The sequence below is a fragment of the Numenius arquata genome, chromosome 2 (genome assembly GCF_964106895.1).
Source record: "Numenius arquata chromosome 2, bNumArq3.hap1.1, whole genome shotgun sequence".
Lineage (NCBI taxonomy): Eukaryota > Metazoa > Chordata > Aves > Charadriiformes > Scolopacidae > Numenius > Numenius arquata.
Window position 1 is genome coordinate 59,684,810 of NC_133577.1, and position 23,269 is coordinate 59,708,078.

A 23,269-nucleotide genomic window follows, 5' to 3' on the forward strand; every position below is an offset into this window, starting at 1 on the left:
GCGTGCTGCGTGACCGTCCAGCTCCTCCACGAACACGCACACACACGTGTGAGCTCACACCTCTGTAGCCGTGGCGGCACGCATGCTCAGCCGTGTGCGCGCAGCCAGCCCCTGTGCAGAGTCGGCGCCTGCACGTTGGCAGTTCAGTACCCCCCTTGAATCCCCCTCTTCTCTGGGCTATATGTGGCATTTTGAAGCTCTGACAATCTGCTCCAAATGTTTTCCATATTTGTTCAGCCTCCTTGATTCAAATACCAGGAACGACTCAGCCAGCACAAAGCAAAGCTTTGGGGGGCAAAAAAACTCCCGCCCCCATCAGCACACGCACACACACACTCACGTGAAAACCTAAAGTTCATCGGCATGGGAAAGGAGGAGGAGAAGAAGCCCCAACACGGCACGTCCCTGAATAACCAGAGCCAGACAGGGAAGGCACCCGAAGGAGAGAAAAGCACCAGCTCAAGCAAGATGCAGGAGTCCGCGATGAAGAAGAAGAAGCAGAAGAAAACCAAGGGGGATCCCAAAACTGGCCAGGAGGAGGAATCCCACACTTGTTGTGGCTGCCGTTTCCCGCTGCTGTTCGCTTTGTTGCAGCTGGCATTAGGCATCTCTGTAACAGTGCTGGGCTTCCTTATGGCAGGGATCAGTTCTTCCCTGCTAGTCAGAGACACTCCATATTGGGCTGGGATAATTGTAAGCATAAAGTCTGTTTCTCCATAAAGTGCCTTTGCCAACTTTAATGCAAGCTGCATGATGCTCCACTTTAGACTAACCAACTGCATGCACAACACCATTTGAGATATACTAACTATAAATATTCCTGGGATTAAATGGCTGAGTGTACTTTCCCAAGGAAACTGCTCCTGCAGAATAACACCATCTTTCATCTTCTTCCCCAAAATATCCGACAGACCTTAAATAAAATACAGGCTTGCTGTTCACTAGATGTATGTATTAGCTTGGGCTTTGCAGTGAACCCCTGCGTGGTGATGCTGAGAAAGAAATGCTGGTTACTTACGCTGCCTTCCCTCTTTCCCCACCAAACCCTAACAATCAGGTTTTTGGAAGTGAGAGCATAACTCTATAACTCGCAACTTTTAGCTGGGCGTGTTGGGTGACAGTGAGAGGAGAGAAATGGCTGTCTTTGGAGCTTCCTCTCTGTGCTGTGTCGAAGAACCGCTGTGATTTAACCCCTTACCTCCCAGCTACTCCCTGGTTCTCCCCACCGGAGGGAGAGACTGCAGGTGGTGGTGGGGAGTGGGAAGGTGCTGGTGGCAGGGTAAGGTGGCAGGGAAGGGGAGCCCATCCCAGGGCCAGCCGGCGGCTCCTGCCAAGTCACAGGGTTTGGAATGACAGGCCAGTCTCGCCGCAGGAGCTGGCGGGGATGGGGTAAAGGGCAGGGTCCTGCCAGGCGTAAATAGGGAGGCATCGCCAGTGGGAAAGCCCAGCCTGGTCTCCAGTGCCGGCGGCCCCTGCAGAGATGTGGGGAGGAGGTGTGGGGTCTCAGTGCCGTGCGTGGTGTGGCCCCACTTGGCCGTGTGCTCGGGGATGCACCGTTTGCCTGTGGAGAGATAGGATCGGTGATTATGAGCCTGGGATGTGCCATGGATGCAATTTAGTAAGCAGGGCTTTTTTTTCCCCTAGGCAGCAGGCTTCAGGAGAATATCTACTGTCGTGTTAGCGCTGTTCTGGGTGTTGTTATACTGTAAGAACTCCAGGCAAATAAATTCATGTTTAGGTACTTAAGGATTTCTCGATACGCTGAACATCTCCCATAAGTGTAATTCCTTGCTGGCTGAAGGATTATCTGAACACCTGAACTGTTTGGGGTTTGCTGTATTAATCCTGTTAGGCAACTTTCCAAAGAGTGGAAAGATCAGAACGTTAGCTCCCGAAGGAAGAGCTCCTGTTATTTACCTCACCCTTTTTGTTTCTTTTCTGACCAAAGAGGTATCTAAGAGTTTAGCAATGTTTCACAGGGGGAGAGCCTGCCCTTGCTCAGGAGGAGAACTTCCTCACGTGGTTTTTGCTGTTACAAGCCAGGGGAGAGTATGGATGATAAAATAGCAGCATGTGACATTTTCAGTCCTATTTATTTGGGGATACTGAAGGTCAGTTTATTTCTTCTCCAGACAGCACTTGTAGTATCCCAGGTCTGAAATAGCTTTTTCACTGGAAAAAGCTGACACTCAAGGACTGGGGAAAGAGTGAGATGGACCGGACTAATGTATGGCCAGGGACGTGAGAAAAGCCATGGAAGCAGCCCCTGGCCCATGTGAATCTCATCAGCATCCAAACAGCATCCATCTGAGACATCTGCATAAGCCTGACCTCCCTTGGGGATGCCTGAAACCCCACCAAATTCACTACTTTATGAAGACTGAGCTCTAATTCCTCGCGTTTTTAGTAGCAGCCACCAGCAGCAGTGACATTTAGATGCCCACACGAGGCAAAGCTCAGTCACTTTCAGAGTTTCCCCCCTGAAAAACAGGCAAAACTCACCATGTGCATTCCTGAGCTAGTCCCCAACTCAAAGCAAAACTCAGCTCTCAGCCGCGGTGGTCATGTTTTGCACCCACCAGCCAGCCAGGATAACCCCTGGGGGATGATATCTTCTGAGACTGTGCTGGTTGTGAGGGTCAGGGCTTCGATTTGCTTCGTGCTACAGGGTGACCCAGCTATCAGGAAGACTAGTGCACCCTGTGGGCTGCAGGTACGGACCCATGGGCAGGGCTTACTGTACCTACGGTTTGAGTTAGCGACTCTCTCCTTGGGTATTCAGGTGCAATGTAGAGCCACCAGCGTGTTCACGTGCAGGTTTATTCCTCCCTGGCTCAAAATGGCTTTTGGTGCCCCCCCTGCTTGCCCTCAGGGTGATGGCAGGGACTGTATGGTGGGGGGACGTGGCCAGGCAGGCTCCTGGGGAGCCACACTGCTCATGTGCACCCTCAGCCCAAAGCAGGAGGGAAAGAGGGATCTGACACTAGCAGAGGGTGGTAAAAGCTGTGCTAGAAAGGAGAGGTTGAGGTGCTGGTGCAGCCCCAGAGCCTCTCAGCAAGACAGTGCATGTGAGCACTGGCCACGGCTGACGCACCACAGGAGTAAGGCAAAGCCTATATCTGAGGGGCAAAATGCAGGAGATATAGAACATGATACTGCATTTACTTTGTTCCTGCACTGTGGTGTCTCCGTGGAGGTACTTGGTGCCCACTGGAACATCGAACGGAGGTGGCAAGGAGCTGCTGAGCTGGAGTTTCTGGGTGTGCAGGTCACAGGGTGCTGTTGGTGAGCTGTGGCAGGGAGCATGCTGGGGGGAAACTGGCCTGTGAAAGAGGACCCTTGGCTAGGACATCCTACATGTGGCTGGACGTCCTATGGGCTGCTTCTGGGGCAGCTGTGGGAGGCTGCATGGAGGGCACATAGGTAGGGGATGGATGACCCACGTGCCGCTCAAGAACAAATCTCGTGGCAGAAAGTGACTTCCCGAAACTCATTTGATTGCAGAGAAATGAGCAACAAGACAGAAAGATGTAGCGTAAAATACCAGAGCATATTTGTTTTAGTAGCATCCCACTCAAGTGCTCTTTTTAAAGGACTTGATTAGTATTCAGAATCAAGAACTTAAAAAATCTATTATCAAGACCTTTTTAACAACATTAGAGATAATGGGTGAAGCTCATTCCTAGTGTTACTCCTTTGGAATTACACCAGGGCTGGATTTGACCCCACAGCTGTTAATGCAGGATGATAGAAAAATGAAGGAAAATTGCTAATGTGTTAAATAGACCCCGATTGATTGAAAGATTTTTTTTTTCTTCCTTATTAGTGTCAAAGCAGTGACACCATTCCTTGGTGAAAATCAAGTGCTTTATTGCATTACCATGAATGAAAAGGAACTTATTTAGAGAAGTAGCTGGAGTAAAACGCTACCGAGGAAAACCATGCAAGTCAGTCCGAATTAAATTGCTTCAAAACCCGACCGCCTAGGTTTGTGAGGGTTGTGCAGGCCAGGGATTGGGTTCACCATCCTGTGGAATTAATGTGGCCAGCGATCTGCTGACAGGGAGTGGAGGATGCCCCCAACACTGAAGGGGTTCCACCTGTGGAGTGCCTGGCACCAGCCCTTCCCTCCTGCAGCTCCTGCAGAGGGAAAGGATAGAGCTTGCGTTGCATCAAAAGCGTTTCACCATGAAAACCATTTAAAACCTACTAGCTCAAAATGGATTTCGCCCGAAATCCGTGGGGCATTAGTCAGAAACCAAAGGAAAGGTTTATGGACAGAAACCACGGAGCCTATGTGATTTACCACTTCTGCTTCAGCTTCAACAACCTATTCCCTGTAAAATGCCTCCGCCGCATTGCTAGGGACAGGCTAATAAATGCAATTAAAAACAGTGAGGGTGACATTTGTTTTGCCTGTCTGTAGCCATTTACAGCGAAGGGGTCTGGGTCTGAGGCAGTTGTCCGGCTCCTCTTGTGGGACTTGTTCTGAGCACCCGAAACTGCAGGCTGGATCGCCCCGCAGCCTCTTCCTTCTTGCTGTTCGCAAGGAGCTTGGACAAACTCTTCACAAATCCACCCAGGAGGGCAGGGCTTTATTTTTTATCTGTGTCTTGCCACTGACTTGCTGGGTCGCTTTGGGCAAGTTACTTAACCTTGCTAAGACTTTGTTATTTCCCCTGTAAAGTGGGGTTAATAATGGCTATCCGTCACCCCTTGCTTTGAGATCCTTGGATGAAAAGTGTTGCAGAAGCAGTAGATATTAATGGTATCCTTTTCATTCTTTTTCATTAGCTTGTGGCCTTTTGACACCTAGAAGAAGAAATGATGTATTTCTCCTAGAAAAATCTGCTCTTAGATTATTTCCACTGTGATCAAAAGTAGAGAGTATCAGAGTTTTCACAGGCAAGCTCCCTTTCAGCCCCATTTTGCCGACTCAGGCAGTTAAGAAAGTTACAGAAATGCTCATCAGAAATTATTATCTAGGGTGCTTATTATTTCTGTCAGAATGTTATTTTAAATCCATATATATGTATGGATGTACATAAAATAGGGATTTCAAAAGATATTTTTTTAAAAAAATCTGTTTCTCAAGCAGTTCAAGGCAGCAACTGTGGCTCCAGCTGTCATTTTTTTTTTATTGCAAAAAGTGTCCCAAATATCTGCCATGGGCCAAGCTCCCAGCCCAGAACCTCTGACACTTCTCCCTGCTCAGACCCTTCAGGGCCACGTTTCCCCAGGCCAGAGGATCCCTGAGCTTTACCCAAGGACTTGTCATGGCTCATGGCTTTTTGGCATCAGAATCCAAGCATCGGCTTCTCTGCCCTGATGGAATAAGGCTGATGTGGGGCTTTGTGGTGCAAAAGGCGGGCAGACTTTTAACTGAAAAAGCAATTTCATTATTTCTGGGGTCAGAAATGTTGATGTCTCTCTAAGATTTTATGGGGTTTTTTTTAAAGAACCTTTGGAAAAAAAAAAAAAAAAGCTAAAACCTTCACCAAAGGAAACAAATTCTTTGCTTTGAGCATCTCACAGACAAGGATAGATGAGACAAATGAAGATCCCACAATGGCTGGAAAACCCAGCTGTGAGGGACCGTTTGCAGGAGATGAGGGGCGAGAGAGAGAGCATTGCCTGGCAGCATCAGGGAACGCTGCAAGACAACCCGGGCTGGCAGAGGAGTTTGGCTGGCTCGCATGCCTCAAAGATCTTTTGATGCTTAGTGCAACATGGGTAACAAATAGCCAGGACTATCTTCCGATGCTGTGTAGCCTATCAGATGCTGATAATTGAGATGTTTGTTTAATTGACGTGCTTCTGCATGAGAGTCTGACTCAGATGGTGGGTCCCGCCACTGACTCAGCACGTGCTTGTGGACTGGTAAACCTGAGTGCCAAAATCAATAGCACTGCCAGTAACAGGCAGTGCTGACCCAGCCTTTGCCTCTTTGGCTTGTCAGGGTTTGTGTTGTTTGGGGACTAGAAGGGCAGGAAGGTGGTGTGACAAGCCCCCCTCACCCAGCACCCTCTTTGGCTTGTACACCTCTCAGAAAAGTTGCTCCGGCAATCCCAGTTCCCAGGGAAGCAGCAAGGCCCCTAAAATTAAGCTGAACTTTTGAAATGGTAAAGGATGGCAACAGGGAGAGGCCAGGGGTTGGGATTTTCATCCTGAAAATGGGTACGAGGGTGATGTGTGTAATTGTTAAGGAGAAGCTTTGAGAATGTCATTGTGAGATGGATGTTGGAAAGGATGAAGCACTGTATTCAGGCGTCTGGGGAAAAGAGCACGATACCGTCCTATAGAGCGATCTAAATTAGAAAATGGGGTTTAATGTGTCCTGATGATTAGCTGGGGTTCATTCGACCCATGCTCCTCTTGACTAGAAGGGATTTGCTGTACCTATTGCTGTTCCTATAATTTAGATCATTTCCCTGGCTTAGTGTAACAAAGCAATTCAAGGGCCACGTTGCCTCTGACAATTTCCCCACAGATGAGGCTCTGTAGATGTTTCCACCTAAGAGCCTTTTTGCAGATGGTCTCTCACATGATAAAATGAGGCAAGCCTGTAGAGGTAAACCCCTGTCAGCCTTCCTGCCTTTCTCTTTCCAGATCCTCCCACCTACTGGATGTAGCATTTTTCCACCAGGCTGGACACTCCAGCTGCATGGTGGTGGCCCTGCCAAACATCAGACAACCACTTTACACATGAGGCAACCTTTTTATCTTCCTAGCGAGGGTCAATAATTGGAAAGCATCCCCAGGTAGAGAAAGAGGCAACTGATCCCCTTCCATATTGATATGGGGGCTGATTGAGTATTTAAAAACCCCTGAAACATGTTCTCTTTTAAAGCCTGAAAGGAGAGAGAGACACTTTCTTGTTAGCCCTGGCCCCTCACTGTTTTTTTCTGTTGTTGCTTTTGACACCTTTTCCCGCAGCAATTGTGGAGGTGGCTTTCAGTCAGGCTTTACCTCCTATACCTCCTATACAGCCTTGCTGGGTTTTTAACTTTTACTTGTTATTAGGGAAACTGATTTCAATTTTTAATAAAAGGTGACACTTAAAAACTGGTGCAATCAAAGCAGCTAACGGAAATTATAGTCATGCAGGCATCCATTTTTTATACAAGGTAGCTTCAATCAGCCATGGGCAAACATCAAAAGGTTTGAGGGAGGACTGCCTTCAAGAAGATCCTCCAAGTTTAGGCATTTAATTGAACCTTTTCCAAAGTATGTGAAACTCTGAATGGTAAGCAACGAGGTACATTGCATGAAATATGCTCTGGTGAGGTTTCCAGTGCTTGTTTATAGCCATATATGTATGTAGCACCAGACCTGCACTCTTCAGAGCCCTCTGCCATTAAATATGATCATTTTCTAAGAGTAACTCTGCATTGATGCCTGATCAACTGAAATCCATACTTTTATTTTGATCAGGTACAGAGTGGAAGTTTTTGATGGGAAAAACACTGAAATGTCACCTTTCAGAATGGTTTGAGAAGGTAGCTGCATACCAGAGGTCTGTGTGGATATCTGGTCACGTACTGATCTAATCCTGGACATCTCTGTGGTTTAGCCCTCTGGTCTAGCTACAGCCTTAAGGGGAAGGGGGGGATGAAATCAGAGTTCCTGGCTGGACTATATTTGTGCAAAAAGCCTAAGTAAGATTTGGAGACAGAGATTGTTCAAACAGGTTTTCTCAGCCTAGGTGACCTTACGACTGCAGAGACGATGGCTTTTTCATAGCTTCATAGCCATGGATACACCTCAAACCACAAGTAGGGTTCATGTTAGCACTCGTAGCCATGCTACAACTTTTCACATTGTAAATCACGGGTGGCTCTGGGACCTTTTAATGTTTTGTTGGTTTGGGGTTTTTTTTTTTTTTCTCCCTCAGGCATTTGATCACCCAGCACCATATTTCTGACTTAACAGCAGTAATGGACTGCTGCTGCAGCTCCTGTTTTTATAAGTGATGGTAGCCTTGGCAGTGCTTTGCCAGGGGAATTCAATCTCACCATAGCATAAGTGACCATTTTCACTGCTGAGCAACTGACCTAAACAGCAAAGATTGTCACAGAAAAATATGGTTTAATTTGATTATGAATGTTCCTGCAGAGTTTTGATTACTTTACAGAATTTAAAAGAAAGTTGTGTATCTGTCATGGTGTGTTCTTGCGTGGTTTGAAGGGACCTGTAGTAAAGACATCAATATTTTATTCTGTCTTATTAAAAGGGAAAATCCACCTGTGGGTCTCAGCAATGCTGTGTGGCATTGCACTGCCTGTATTTGAGAAGTATTGTCCTCCAACGTGTTTGCTTTCTGCCCCTAAAGGTTGTTACAGGACGTTCTTGCTAACAAGCCCCCACGTAAAGAGCAGATGAGCTATATGCTATATCTTTGTGAGTGTTTGCAGCATTTGTCTTGTGGTGTGGTGTAGACCCAAGATGATGCTGCAAAAACCAGGTTTTTGCCTTCTTCCTTCATGTCTTTGTGGATGTTGCCAACTCCCCCACTTTACCAGCCTCATGTGTCAGGGTTTCCAAGATGCTCTGGGTAGGAAGCACTTTGCTGGAGAAAACCACCTATTCTATAGCAACATTTGGGCTAAAACTGTAGCAATAATAAAAGAAAAACCAGTTTCACAAACATACAAGGGAGAGATGCGGACAGATTAGAGCAATCTGTGGTTTTGAAATCCATTGAAATAAAACAGACCACATTAATATGTCAGTGTGCAAAGATAATGAATGCAAACCACAGTGGAAATTTGTGCCCTATATGTTCATAATTCCCTAATTCTGTACGTTACATAGCCATCTTCATCACTACCACTCGTTCACCTGGTGCTTAGTCCTTGCAGAACCAGACACGAGTGTGCCACAGGGAGGTGAGGATGGCGAGAGCGGCTCCCTTGCCCCGAGCCTCTTGGTCCTCACTGGGTGGCAACGTCTATGGGCTTGGTCCAAACACCCTTCTGCACTGCCACCTGTGTTTGTTCCTGTCGGAGATGACAAGCCTGTTTTTCTCATCCATGCCGCTTTTCAAAAGTGTGTTAAGTTTAGTGGGAAGGACAGGGTTGGCTAGTGCAGGAGGATGCCGGCACCATGCTGGGCAAGGTGTCAGCCCTCCGTGCTTTGGTGGCAGGTGGAGCTCTTCAGCATGGCAGATGGGCTGAAATAAAGCTGGGCGTGAAGGATTTTGGGTACACAAAGCTTGAGATCGATCTTCTTTACTGCTTGAGTTCGGGTTTTAAGATGATGGAGATATGTAAAGGCACGCTCCTTGCAAGGGCCGAATGTGTGTTGTGGTACGGTTGCAGTCTCAGTGTTGAACCATCTGTTTTGCAGCCGCGTGTGAGACTCTAAGCTGTGAGAAACAGCCAGCAGCCAGTTGTGCTAGCCTGTGCGTGCGTACAGGGAGAGCTGGTTTGCCAAAGCCCTGAAGAGCCAAGGGCTGCACGCTAGATCTCGGTGGGTCCAGGGGTCCTCCCAGGCAAATCAACTGGGACCCGCTCCTAAATGCGCTTGGAATCAGTTCCCATTCCTGCTGAAACCTGTAGGATCTTCATTCAGTTCTGAGGAGAACAGGCTCTAGCCCACTTTGGGGTGGGGGCTGCCCAGAAAATGTCTACTCCTATTTTGATTGTGGTTTAAAAAAAATTAATTTTTAAGTAAGTCACTTTTCAGCCCTGAGATGTTCCTGCCCAATGGAAGGAACATCTACTGCTTCCTGCTAAAAAGAAATAATATTGAAACTTTTCTAGAGCGTAAACTTTTAAGTTTTTCAGCCAGGTCTAGTAAACAGCTGTTTTCCCTGGCTTGTGACCCGGGGGATTTCACAGGGTATGTCTTAACCAAAATTAAGTCTGTAGCCTTCCTAAATGCATCTGTATCACATTCAGGTCTTCTTCTAGGCAGGACCTTCCTAAATTTAAATTATTTCCTTGGATAACCGTTCGCATCACTACCTATTCAGCAAACCGTGTGTTAGCCTGTCTGGAAAATTTTGAAAAATAGGATCTTGAAACTTGGATTGAAATTCACTCAGCATAGAAATGCATATTTCTAGATTTCCAGGTAACAGTTACAAGAGCCGATCTAATTAACTGCTATTCTGCAGCTCTTATAGAATCTATTTTATTTGTATAACAAATGCATATTGATTGGTGGCAAGCAAGTGCTAGCAAGCAAGTTCAATTGCATTTTATGTTGTGTGCTTAGTCAATACGGCATAGGAAATGTATGCTTCACTCCGGGATATTGCAGTGGCTATTGAAGCACCAGGACGCAGGATTACCTAATGCTACTTAGCAATCAGCATCAACAGCATCGATAACGGGCCTGCTGTAATGCAGCTGTCTCAGTCACTTAGTGGGTCCTAACGAATATTCACCAGAGGATTTTTATAGTTACTATATTACACTTCACAGGTATAATTCAAAACTAATCTATTAATAATGTATAAAATGGAAGCATAAAGCTGTTTTCTGTTTAAATGTTCCACATTTCAGTTTGCTCCAGTGAATGAATTTACCTTTAAAGAACTGAAATGTAAAACATATATGGGTCATAATTCTCCGCAACATTATTTTTTACTGTCATGTACAAACATATATATCTCTGCTTAAAAAACAAAAAAGTTGGTATACTGTTGTAAAAGAAATACTTAAGCCTTCTGAAATATCCTGACCAAGACTTGCCAGAACCCTGACCCACTGTAATCTTTTATAAATACCTCTCTGCAGGTGTGCCTCTTCGAGTATCCCTGAGTATATTATTTAAATCCCAGTGGAACTTTAGAAAGCACGTGCAGGAACGAAATCCTTTTAAATGGTAGTCTTTTGTACGGGCAGCTTTCTGAAGAGAGAGGCCTGATCCTGCAGCGTTGAAAGCCGATAGGGTTTTTGCAGAAGTTGTACGAGGCGCTTGATGGTAGACAGAAAATTCCACCATTGGTATTTGGCTCTGCTCTTGGAAATGAATGCAACTCTGTCAGCTTCCTGTGGGAAAACGGGAATGGGAATGGGAGAGCGGGCACAGTCCCATGATGTCTCACGAGAGTAACCTGGAGGCAAATCTGGCCTTGGTTCACCCAAGTGTAAATGCCCAGTAGTGTAGCTGAAGCAAAGCAAATTTGATTTAGTGCTCATAACAAGATCCTTCAGCGCAGGATCCTGAAAATACTTAGGTCTAGCTTTGACAGGAACAGCCCCTTTGACTTCACGTGGATTTGGGGATGTAACGTTAAGTGAGTGTATTTAAGCTTTTTTTTTTTTTTAAGTTCTTGCTGCAAGTTCTTTCCTTCAGCCGCTACTGCCACTGGGGGAATTTATCATTTGGATATTACTAGAGATGTGATCTCCTTAAGATTTAAGGTTTGTGGGCGTGTTAATTGAATTAAAAGATTAATATACAGTGCAAGGGACCAAGGACATTGGCGATTAATCCTGAGAAATAAAATGTGGTTGAGTCACATAGAAGCACTATAGGGCAAAAAAAAAAATGCCCAGCACTGAAGGACCTTTGACAAGAAAGGTTGTTTTTTCCCCCGACAGCCCTGTCAGCTATGGCTGTCAACAATAAAAAGAAGAAAACAAATAAATTGCAGGCCGTGTGTAAGTCATAGGACCAGAATATAAATACACATGACATGGAAAGGAGTAAATAATACTGACGCTTTCTTTAGAAATGTTCTCAGGCAATACTTCCTATTCATGTCCTGCTGAAATGACATGAAATATAATTTTATGGTGAAAAGTGTTAGTAATCACACAGGTTCTTGAGGGACATGACTATCCGTGTGTGGAGAGGCACTCTTCCTTTACAGGGCTGCTGTCTAGTGCCTTACACCACCAATGCAGTTGTAAAGGAAAGCTTGGTATTTTATTTATCGGATCATAAAAGAAATGTGTTTAACCATTGCTGCCTAAAAGGACAGTTATGCATTTTTCACTGCAGGTCAAGCAGTTCCCCATAGAGCTGGAAATCTGGATGTGAACAGTACTGCCATAGCGTGGAGCGAGCAGGCGGGGATGGGGCAATGAAGGAGCCCTGCACTCCCGCAGGTATCTCCATGGCGTATTCCCACCCTTTAGCAAAGGCAACTTGCACCCAAGTCTGGCCCAAGAAGGCAAATCCCACTGGTCTGGGAAAGCAGAAAGCCTCAACTTAATGAGAAGCCTTCAAAACCCTCGAAGTAAAATGAAGGGGGAAAAAAATACAGGTTCTCACTGTAGTCCCTGGGAATTTAGTAGCTATCATGTATAATCAGGAGACCAAGGCTTACTCCCAGCTCCACGTGAAGACCAGCCTTAGCACCTCTGAAAGCATGCTGGCTGATCTTGGCTAAGATCCCCACAAAGGCTCATCACACCTGGGCCTTTTTAATGGTGTGATACGAAGTGGCATTTTAAAAAAATGTGCATACCATCAACTCACCGTTTTTGACAAGGCAGCCCAAATACACATGGGCTCCTCCAACCGTAGCTCCAGCCATCAACAACATCCCCTCCCTCTGCAGGCACGGTCAAGACTTGTCTCATTCCCTGATCCAACCCCGGCAGTCCCACAGCAGCACAGGAAGCCCTCACCACCCGCCTTGGAACCCGGGTCCTCTTGTCCAGGCAAGGGGGAGCCGCCAAAAAGCAGCAGTATGGTTGCAGAGCTGCGGCTCCTGTGTCCTCCTGTGAGGTCTGCTCGCTGGTCCTCCAAAAACGTGGGAGAGGAAGGCACTTGACTTGAGTGCTTAGCATCATGGGGGGGACACAGAAAACACTGCTTGAAAAGATAGATCGTATTTGTTGGGGTAGCTCCTCAGAGCAGGATCTTCTCTCCTTATGTGGCTGGAAAATGCCTACCAGTGAATATCTGCTCCTGCTAATAAATCTCAATCTTCGGAATTAATAATACAGACAGCTAAATGAATAATAAAGTGCATAAATACTTTTCCATTACTGTTAAACATCAGCAATTACTGCCACAGGGCTAAAATGCAGTCTCAGATTGCAGAGGAGATGTCTTCTTTGGTAAGGTGTTCTCTCGAGGAGAGGTTGAAAGCCTCTGTTACAAACTCTGCTGCTTCTTATCCAACAACAGCTATGGTTACTGATTTACAACCTGCACTGGTGACATTAAAACTCTGTCAGCACCCAGTGTCACATAGAATGGTGCTACATAGAATAGTTAGGCTTGCAAGCCCAACTTTATAAGCCTTCTGCTCCTTTTTCATAGTTAGCTACATAGACAAAAACTTGAAGCACATCCTAGAGGCTATTGCTGGGCTATGTCTTTGATTCAAAAAGTCCCTCTGAGTTAAGTTTTTTGTGCCTCGGTGTCTGTAAAGTGAAGGTTGAAGCTCTTCCCTTCTGACAAGTGCTTCCACACATATGAGGTTCTTACGTGCATGACTGTGGCCCCTACTCAAACGAATTCACTTATACCCTGCTCCTTGCATTACGGTCCTGCTAACACAGAAAGGTGTTTGGCTTGAAAAGAATTTATTTTTGTGTCTTTTTTTTTTTTATAACTTCGACACATTTTACATCTCTTCCCTTGCAGGTCTGTGTGGTGTCCTTAGTGGGATTTGTTATGCTTTGTATTTCGTACCAACCTGATGAGAAGACGTGTGTACAGTTCACGGTAAAGGTACTTTGACCTTTTTAAAATTTCTTTTTCTTCACATGTCGTTAAATAGAATCAGAAAAGTTGATACTGGGGATATTTTTAAGACCACATGAAAAGAAGTGAAAATGCACCTGAAATGCAAGAATGGTTTTCTTGTACTTTCTAGGCAGCTAAGGACTGTAGCCTATAAAGGGGAAACTCTAACAACAAAGATTTCAAATCAGAATAAGATACCATTTTATTTTCCATGTTTTAAGAATATCAAAGAGATTGAGATCAACAAAGCTGAAATAATTTGGGAAGTGTTCAGTGAAAGACTGAGGGTTGGTATTAAGTAGAGATATTCATAGACAGCTGGGTAAGAAGTAAGGTGGCATAAAATGGGTCCACTTAAATCAAGTTTTAATTATTAATGTGATATAAGAAGCATCTCGGCTTCTTCGTAGCAGTTCCACTTCTCACCATGAAATAAGAAACTGCACAGGCACGGGCAAATTAAAAAGTGTGGGTAGAAATCTCCACCTACCTGCCTTTATGGTGGGGAGATGGAGGCTGTCCCTGAGCACCAGCTGCCTTGTGTCAGTGGATGGTGCCTTGTGTCAGGGTCGGGCACTAGCAAACATCATGGGAAAGCATTAACAAACCATGGGGACAAGCATTCTTCCACGAAGCAAATTCCCACCCGAGCATTGCAAGTGAGGTGCAGAAACTGTGCACCATGCCCTGCCTCAGTCTCCAGACCCCTGCTTCATTGACAGTGGTAAGCAACTAGAAAAGAAAGGCTGAGAACACTTGTTCCAGACGGGGCATTTTTAACACCATTTTTCTGGCCTGTTTTTTCCTTATTATTACAATTTTCAGGGCTCTTAATATTTTGCAGACACGTAATAACCAAGAAAATACCAACACAAGCAACACAAAATAACAGTGATTATTAACTGAGAAAGGCAGAAAGAAATCAAATGCAAGGAGTGGCTTTTCAAAACCTGGCATTCATCCTCCCTTAGAAATTAGACTCTGGTGTGTATTTTGTGCCTCTCTCAAGCTTTTCCCGTACTTACATAAAGAAAGGGAGAAGAAGAACAATTGTCTCTGACCTTTGATTGCCTCTACATTCTTGCCCCATCACCTTTACACCCGCAAGGAAGGGTTACAGCTGCCCAGGGAGCTACTGGGCTGGGCGGGAGCTGCCATGCCAGGCTTTTTATTCTTGCCCTGCAGCATTAAATTGAACTTGGCATCCAAGCAGGAAGGGAGTCAAATCTCATGGTGGGAACGGCATGTTGGGCTGGGCAGGTCAGATGCCTCTGCCACCCGTAGCACCACCGCCCGCCCTGGCAGTCAGGAACATGAGCCATCGCTCCCACAAGAAAATAAACACTTGAAAGTATGCCCCAGGTGATGTAAAATGGGTTATTCCTCATCACCTGGCAGAATTAGCCCTAAAGTCGCACTTGAAAGACTTTTGGTTCAGTCAATAGCCTATGGACTGTTGCCTACCCAAAGCACCCTCCTCCCCAAAATCCACCTTCCCTGCATTTCCTATTGCAGCATGCCACAAAACTTGATCGTTCCCAGGCTGTTCACCTCTCCTGTCCCACATCCCCACCAGGAGCCATTATCCCACAGTGCCTCCCCTCCCCACTGCCTGTCCAGACAAACAGCTGCTGGCTGCAGGGCACCTATTTCAAACAAAGTAGGAGCTAAGAGTGTTCTCCAGGGCTTTGATCACACAGGACCCATCTAAACCTCCAGTATCATTTCTCAGATATTCAAATGTCAGTTAAAGTCTGCCTCTGAACAAAAAAAAATCACATTAGCTGTTTGGCATCAAGGCTGTGGATGCAAAATTACAATCATGAGACAAAGCCAAACAACGTGAGTCATTCTCTCCTCCTCAGGGCCCCGATGCTTCATCCCGCACTGGGGTTGGGTTCAGTCCTACCTGCCCTGACTGTCCTCCCGGAGATTTGCTCCACAGCTCAAGGCCCTGCCCTCACGCTGGTGGCTGGTACCCACTAAGGCTGCTGGGTATCATCCTACAAGAAAATCTTGGCTGGGCTTCCCTGGAGTGCAGTAAGCACCCCGGGATCCCTTGCATAGCCCAAGGATCACTTTGGGAGGAGGACCACGCACACACAGAGGCCTGGGGGTTTTTAGTCAACCCCCGAGGTGATCCTATCACCACTGCGAGTGACTTGCTCGGGGTGGGAAATGGGAGGAGACCCGTGTGGTCCTCTCTGCTTTCCTCCCTCTCGTCAGCTGCTTCTTTAATTTCACACTTCCATGAGCCCTGGATCCTGTTAAGAAAGGAGGTGTTAGAACCGCTTGCAGCAGAAGTCCTTCCCTGAGACTACTGCAGGTACCTGCAGCACCCCGTGCATCCATGAGAAAGGGAGACCACCACCTCTGTGAGCGTGGCTTTGCCCTCTGGGGGACAATGGCAAGTCTCAGGCTGAATTTCTGCCTTTCACGATCTCTGTGTCTGCAGGAAGCATGCTCTGCAGTACAGCAAAGCAGCATGTTACGTGTCTGTTTGAAAGGGGAGATCCTCTACCTTGTCAAAAAAAGAAAAAATTAAAAAAAAAAAAAAAAAAAGAAAAAAGAAAAGACCACATAGGAAAATCTTGAGATCTCCTGTGGACTTCCTGGGATATCTGCTAACATTTGACAGATCACTGCGGTGCTGATCACGGCATCTCCCATAGAACTGTGACAGCCTCTACTCCTGCCCACCCAGCCCCAGCAGCCCATGCTGTGACACACACTGCGGTTCCTGTTCCCTGCATGGGCTCGCACCTGGGCCACCACCACCTTCAAAAGGGATCTCCTGGGTCCATGTCTGCAATCCCTTCTGGCTTCACCTCTGATAACCACGAGAAGCCTTTTCCATGTGGAACTCGATCCATCTTAGGTTATTTATTTTCTTTTTGGCATGGATCAAAACTATTGCCAGTAAATATTGCTAAAATATTTCTTCCTCATGTGAGGAACCCAAAGGAGGATGAGGTGCCATGCTCTGCCCTCATTGTATGCTGTGTCTCCCCAGCTTCCCTTTTCTCTTTCTATTTAACCAGCAATTGCAGTGCCCATCTCCCTATGGCTACTAAAAACCAGTTTTCCAGCGGCAAGTTCTGGTTCCTGGGCAGAGCTCACTACGTGGTTGTATTTGCGATGTTGAAGTTGCCTCCAGGTCTGGCATGTGATTAATCTGCTGACGGGATCTCAGCTCTCTCTGCCTTGTGCTCCCTCACAGGCGGTATTTGCATTTGCCTCAGCTTTGATATTTGGAAATGTGTTCATTTTCAACGGCTCGCAGAGAGATTCATCTGCAAACATCTTGTGAGAATAATAAGCCGTTTGGAAATTGCCCTATGTCCCCACGCATCTCTGTTCACCTCTGCGGATTGCTGTAAGAGCTGCCCGTGTATTCGGTGCATTTCAAAGGGATTCTGAGATTTCCTTCCCTTTAGGTACACAACAGGCAAATTCTTGCTTACCGTACCTGGAGGGTAGCTAAGGCTGTGGATTTAATGTTATTTTGTCCTGACTTTGGATAGAAATTGGCCGCTGAATAACATACCTGCCAGGGAGAATCAGGCACATCTTGTAGTCTTGGCTTAATATCTCATTTATTAGGGAGGCCTGATTCTGTCTCCTGCTGGTCTGAATCCAGGGACTTCCAGCCAGTCCACTAGGACTTCTACATCACAGAACAACTTTCATCCCTCAGAGAAGAGGAACGGTCATCAATGTTTGCCTATTTTCCATTTTCCCCATCAAATGCATTTACACTGTCTTTTAAAGTAATGCCATGGGCTTATAACTTATCACATCTTTGTTTGGAGGGGGTCCATCAGGCAGTGGCGCTCCATTTTCCATGCACTTTATATGAGGAGGTGTGTCCCCATTTTCCAACTTCACCTTTCCTGTGGACCTTTGTCTTGAAAGCTACGGGGCTAATTTAATAAGACCCACCCTCATTTCGAAGCCTTGGTTTAAGGCTGCAGGGGAAGTAATTAAATTTAATAGTAGCCAGATCTTGAAAACTAAGATCTTGCTGTAAGAACTCAGTGATAAGCAGGAGAAAATGTATATAGTGCTTTAAGATCTGCAATACTCCCAAATATTTTTTTTCCAGCTGGCAACTGAATAGAAAGATTGATTCACGGTGTAGATACAAGACAAATAGACCAGGAGTATGAATTTTATCAAGAGATACATACATGGAGTTTCAAGGTCATAAAAATGCTTTTATATTGATAGTTCGCTTGCGGTATTGAGGTTAAGAGAGAGAGAGAGAGAAAGAGAGAAGCTGCTGTTTAAAATAACAGATTCCCAACCATGCCATGTGTCTGACAGATAAGATGCCAAGAAAACTAAATGTTTTTACAGTGCTGAACAGAACCAAAAATGCTATTTTGGCTAAACACAGAATATGATTTTAATATACATTCACACATATTTTGTATTCAGCACAGCAACTGCCAGCTCCAGCTATCAAAAGCAAAGGAAGTCCATATGCTCTGGTATCCAAAGGTCTCAGGTGCAACTTGGAGTGACAAAAGCTCCGAGTCGCTGCCAGTTTCCATGCATTTGTGCATAGCTATCCTTGATAAAAGCCACCCTATTTTAAAGCAGCCACTGGTGTAAGGAGTGTGTGTGTGGGGGGGGTGACAAACAGACCCTTGTCCTTCTCATGCCATAGCAGGGGCAGCACTGGGAAATGAAAGGCGCTCACTGCTCTTTCACACCTTTGATTTATGGGGCGAGTTTTGGAAGGGGATTGAGCACAGCACGCACTCTCTTGTGGATATTTGCATTCCTGCTCCACAGTAGGACCTGCGAAGCAAGCAGGCTGGCTGCACTCACTGGGCCACAAGTGAGAGACCAGCTCCCTCCCTGCCTGATTTGCAAGTATAAATCAGATTTGTTTGGGCATGCAAACCAGGAGCCGGGAATAACACCTGAGCAAAGTTTCAAAAACACCCACTTCTTAGCCCAGGCTGGGATAAGATGCCAGCCCAAGCCTCATTCTGCTCAGCTCTGCTTCAAGGCAACTGTACTAATTATCTGAGCTGATGACTGTAAGTCTAGCCAATGCAGGTACAATGGCAGAGGAAGACAATCCCCCCCCCCCCCATGAAGCTTCTGGCACAGACTTCTTGGTGCTCTTATGAGGTCTCAGAATTGCAAGAGAATACTCATATAAAATACACAGGGCAGAATTAATGGTTCTTGAGATGACCTGCTGAGCTTTGCATCACCAGGGAGTTATAGCAGTCTTGCATTTTTCAAAGCACACAGTGTCCAGATAGTCCATTGAATGCATGCATTCCTTGTGAAGTACATGTACATGCATTCGTTTTGTGTTCTTCATTCTCTATGTAGTTGCAAAAAGAGGGTTTTTTTTCTTTTTTTTTTCTTTTTTTTTTGTTTTTCTTGCAGCTGATGTATTTTCTCCTGAGTGCCCTGGGTCTGGTTGCCTGTGTTTTGGCAGTGGCTTTTGCTGCACACCATTATTTGCAGATGACAAAATTTACCTGCGATACCGTCCTTGCATCCTGCCAGTGCAAATTGGACACTGCAGACCCCCTCGGTAGGACCTTTGTCTACCAGGACGCAGCTGACTGCGGCAGCCTCACCAGCATGCTCAACCTGTACCTACTTCTGCAGATGGTTCTCAATCTGATTGCAGCCTTGGTGTGTCTGTCGGCATGCTTCATGATGTGGAAACACAGATACCAGGTCTTTTATGTGGGCGTTCGGTTCTACCCTTTAACTGCTACTGAAGGTCAGCAACAGAAAGTATAGGGTCTGATCTGGCGTGGGGTTGTAGCCAGGGAACAAAAAATGTAAGCATAATGCCGCCATAGACACCAGGGATGGATGAGTGTTTATAAGGTTTTTGACAAGGGAAAACATTCACACAGTTTTAATGAGTACCTTTTTCAATCATTTGAAGAACATTTCGTATGGCTGCTCTTGCAAAACATCCCTTGTGAGACTATCTAGAAGTCACAAAGTCCTGAAGATGCAGCTGTACAAATACTCACCAAAGAGGTTCTTTAACGGCCATAGACAAAATGAGAGCTTAAAGAAATCATTGGAAAGTCATTTGCAGGGCTACAGCCATTAAGAAATAGGGTCCATTTCCCTCTCTGGTAGATATCTGTTCTTGTCTTCAGAGAAGCTGTGCCGATTTCTACCAGATAAGGATCTGGTCCCAACTGCTTAATTACAATTACACTGATTGTGCTGATGTGCTTGTCTCTCGGATGCTCTGGGTATAATCCATGCTAACATGATGGGGATTTACCATACGGAAAACTAATAAGGGAGGTCAAGACCTCTTCAAATGCAGGCTGAGACCAACAGCAGAGTGAATATATTGATGACTACCATATAAAATATACATAAGACTTTTCAGAGTGACTAATGATATAGGTTACCTAATCCAATTACTAATAAACAACAATATGAGTGGGGTGACTAATGACAATTTAGTGGGCCCTGCTTGAGACCCCAGACAGATTTCTGAAGTACTAGTGCTCGGCACTGTATGAGAAAAGATCAATTTAAGAAACCTCGAGTTGTGCTCCAAAAGCGGAGGACTCTAAATCACTAGTCAGATTGAAAACTATGTTGACATTGCTGTAATTGCAGGCTCCCAAACCCGGCGTCTAGCCAGTTCCACCAATTATACTCCAAGCACAAAAGGCCAAATGCATTCTTGGTGTAACTCCTCTGAAGACAATCAGCCTTACACACCAGCAGTGGAGTTGGGCCAACAGCCCTAAAAGATATATCCCTGCAACAATGAATGTTTTTAAAATGGGGTGGAGGGAGGGAAGCAAGAAGAGACTGCCAGTCTCCCAAAGACATCGTTTATAATAATGAGGGCAAGAGAATAACGATTTCTTAATAAGCAGCATAGAATAACAAACCACATTCAAACAATGCTTTTTCACCCTGAAAGTGTGACTCTAGAAGTGCTTGATGTCTTATTAGCCTTGTACCGAGACAAGTACGTTAGTTTGTCCCTTGAACTGTCATTTCCACTTGCACAGCATGGACTTATAACCGTAGGAGCAATTTTGAGTTGGCAGCATTTCGCACTGCCTGCCAGTAGCTGTGCAAGGGCAAGGCAGCTGGTGCTCACACCCTGCGATGACTAGGGATTTCCCAATCCCCAACAGGGCTAGGGTGTTTCTGAGGTGGGGTGGAGCAATCACATGCCAGAAAAACTGTGCCACAATCATTAGCAAGGAGGAAGCAAATAAAATTTCTATAAGGCTTCAAAGAAGTGAAAACTCTTTTTCTGCAGCAAAAACCCAGTCTGACAAAAGGTAGTTGTCTAAGTAGCTCTAATGCTACCCAAAAACTGTCTTCCATGTAGTGATCACATATGACACCAGGGCTAGACAAGCATACCTTGTCACAACATATTTAAGTCTCCTGTGGTCCACCTAGAGCACTGCTCCATGTACGTGCTCGAATTTTTGTCATGGAAAGTGCTTCTAGAGTAGACGTAGCATCACCAAGCTACGTCCTCTCTGCCAAGCTGCAAAGTGAGGAGCTTCAGAAAATTAAGGTCTTTGAGACCAGCTTCCAAATGGCCTTTTTTATGCACCTAAAAATAACAGTCATTAGTAAGCGTGGCTGCAAGGCACATTTGCAAGGGTGCCCATTCCCTTGTTCAGATGTCTCCACCCATCCAGCACCCTAAGCCTGGCTCCCAGGCATGCCTGGAGCAAGCTGAGGCAGCGCTGGAGTGTGCGGGTGGGTTGGCGATGTGACAACTGGCCGTTGGCATCAGGGGGCCAACCGTTGCAGTAGCAGGAACTGGCCCATCTCCCCCAGCTTTGGTGGAGCATGCTGCAAGCAGCGCTCGAGGATCGGTGCCAGGGCCAGCCTCCAGTATGAGATGGATGTGCAGGGGTGCCTCTCTCCTGCTGCTTCTACCCAGACATTGGTTTGCCCCCCTATCCCTCACACAACTTCAGCTGTGCTCTCTCTGTGGAAGTGTAAGGCAGAGGATATACCTGTCTCCCACCCACACAACCCTCGCTGTGCCCCAAATGTGGGCTCTCCTCTCCACAAAGAAGATAACAAGAAGCGGTAGAGGGACCAGGGGAGGCTAAACAACAGCTGAGCTTTGGGGCTTCCTCCTGCCCTCGCCACCAGGTGCTGCGCCCTGACTACTGGCGAAGCAAGAGGAAGGCTTTGCTGGCAGAGTAGGGCATGCTTCCCACCCTGCCCTTTCCCAGATTTCCCATTGCTCGGAAGATGAGTTGGCCTCTGCCTACTCATCCCCGGGCTTAAATTTGTTGGGACTCCTCTAGAGCACAGAAGACACAGAGGTGATGATCACAGGGTTGCTGCAAATGCCTTCAGCACGGTGACAGGGAAAAGAAAGGAAATGTGGACAAGAGAGCCTGCACTGCTCAGCAAGCTGTGCACCTCTGTAAATTCTTTCCTGTGAGGGTGGTGAGGCACTGGAACAGGTTGCCCAGGGAAGATGTGGATGCCCCATCCCTGGAAGTGTTCAAGGCCAGGCTGGATGGGGCTTGGAGCAACCTGCTCTAGTGGAGGTGTCCCTGCCCATGGCAGGGGGATTGGAACTCCATGATCTTTAAGGTCCCTTCCAACTTTAACCATTCTATGACTCTATAACAGCACGGCTTCAGCTTCGAGCCCCCGCTGCCAAGTTAGGTTCACTAATCAGCATTGCAGTTTAATCCTTTGCTCTGGAATAAAGAAATATTCATCATACATTCTGTTGGTGTTTTAATGCTTAATGAATAAATATGAGGTATTTTGATCTAGCAAAGATTAACTTCTGTATTTCCTCTTTATATATGTCAAGAACATAAAATCAAAACAGGAGAGATGGGGAAATGGACCCGTTTTTGCCCTGGGTATGGTTTTACTCAGGTCAAGAATTTTGGAAAGTACCAGTTAAAGGATTTTCACCCACTACAGCATATTCAGACAGCTCCCAGCCATTTCCCAGTGTCAGAGTCCACATGGACTGCACCAGGACAAAGAATGGGACTAAAAAGCTCAGAAAGGACAGAGGTGCTGAAGAAAAGAACATTTCTTTCTTTTTTTTATCTAAGTCCTGGAAATTTATTCTCTGGGTGAATTCCACAGAAAGGGGTAGGAAACCACTATGGACACACAGAAATTGTGAAGGGCTCGATGTAATTTACTCTCACAAACCCAGGTGTGATTCTCATTTGCACCCTGGCCACTTCACACTGTTTTCACTGTTTTCACAGTGTAAAGGGGTTGTAAAGATGGCATCAATCATTTTTACACCTACTTTATGGCCATTTTACACAGCTAAAAGGGCCTTTGTGTAAATGAGAACTCAAGCCCTAGAGAATTTAATAGAGAGGAGATCCTTTCTATAGACTGCACTAGACCCTCTAATAGGGTCTATTACTGGGATATAACTCTCCGCTGGATTTTATAGCTTGGCTTAAAGATCATCAGTCTCGATTAAATTCAGTTCTGCAAAACTTTTCCAAAGGCTGTAACCCCCGCAGTGACATGACTGTGAGCACACACAGGCAGTGATGGTGTTGCATGGATAACTGCTTGTTTGTAAAAGGAGAAGCAGCTACCACTTTCCTCTGGC

General features: G+C 45.9%; 1 protein-coding gene across 1 annotated transcript; it reads left to right on the forward strand.

The window, feature by feature from the left end:
• Positions 1-250: 250 nt before the first annotated feature.
• Positions 251-22,450, forward strand: SSPN (sarcospan). Its single transcript, XM_074168376.1, has 3 exons — positions 251-693; positions 13,558-13,644; positions 19,072-22,450. Exons 1-3 carry the CDS (start codon positions 364-366, stop codon positions 19,435-19,437), a joined length of 783 nt encoding a protein of 260 aa, XP_074024477.1. The 5' UTR covers positions 251-363; the 3' UTR covers positions 19,438-22,450.
• The last annotated feature ends 819 nt before the right edge of the window (positions 22,451-23,269 follow it).

Bases quoted from the DNA above. Each gene is read 5' to 3' on its own strand.
- SSPN (XM_074168376.1), top strand. From the start codon at position 364: ATGGGAAAGGAGGAGGAGAAGAAGCCCCAACACGGCACGTCCCTGAAT. The intron at 694-13,557 runs GTAAGCATAAAG...CTTCCCTTGCAG, and splicing joins CATATTGGGCTGGGATAATT to GTCTGTGTGGTGTCCTTAGT. The intron at 13,645-19,071 runs GTACTTTGACCT...TTTTTCTTGCAG, and splicing joins GTGTACAGTTCACGGTAAAG to CTGATGTATTTTCTCCTGAG.